Source organism: Camelina sativa, unplaced genomic scaffold (genome assembly GCF_000633955.1).
Source record: "Camelina sativa cultivar DH55 unplaced genomic scaffold, Cs unpScaffold04837, whole genome shotgun sequence".
NCBI classification, from domain to species: Eukaryota; Viridiplantae; Streptophyta; class Magnoliopsida; order Brassicales; family Brassicaceae; genus Camelina; species Camelina sativa.
Genome location: NW_010925928.1, coordinates 1 through 608, shown reverse-complemented (window position 1 = coordinate 608; position 608 = coordinate 1). Strand labels below are relative to the sequence as shown.

The 608-nt window shown below is 44.9% G+C and overlaps 1 protein-coding gene across 1 annotated transcript; it reads left to right on the top strand.

The window, feature by feature from the left end:
* The first annotated feature begins 6 nt into the window (after positions 1–6).
* On the top strand, positions 7–583 carry LOC104774710 (12-oxophytodienoate reductase 1-like). The gene has a single exon (XM_010499207.1). The coding sequence runs from the start codon at positions 37–39 to the stop codon at positions 385–387; it is 351 nt and encodes a 116-aa protein (XP_010497509.1). The 5' UTR covers positions 7–36; the 3' UTR covers positions 388–583.
* Positions 584–608: the final 25 nt, after the last annotated feature.

Genomic DNA, 608 nt, shown 5'->3' with positions numbered 1-608 from the left:
TCCGGAGATTCAGACCCTCAAAGATTAGGGCTTTACATGGCTAAGTCGCTCAACAGATTCGAGATACTCTACTGCCATATGGTTGAGCCGAGGATGAAAACAGCAAGTGAGATATTCGAATGCACGGAATCGCTTACGCCGATGAGAAAGGTGTTTGATGGAACGTTCATTGTCGCCGGGGGTTATACGAGAGAAGATGGGAACAAGGCGGTGGCGGAGGGAAGAGCTGATCTTGTGGCATACGGACGACTGTTCTTGGCTAATCCGGATTTGCCTAGAAGGTTCGAGCTCGATGCGCCGCTGACTAAGTATGACAGACCAAGTTTCTATAGTTTTGATCCTGTCGTGGGTTACACTGATTACCCTTTTCTTGAGACAATAGAGTAAATCTCTTGTCAGTTCAACTGTTATGTAAGTACTGTATGTCCAATGTGATGTAGCGAGGTTTACGTTCTTGATGGGCCTTATCCGGTGTTTGCGTGCCCATCAAGCAAGAGTCGGTGTTTGGTTTTATCGTTTTGATTTCTTCGTTTGCTAGGATAATTTCTATTGCGTTTGGCCTTATCTTTTCATTTAGGATCAAGTTTCGTGAGTCTTTACACAACTCT

What these genes read in the sequence shown, in the direction of transcription:
- LOC104774710 (XM_010499207.1), top strand. Translation starts at nt 37, where the DNA reads ATGGCTAAGTCGCTCAACAGATTCGAGATACTCTACTGCCATATGGTT.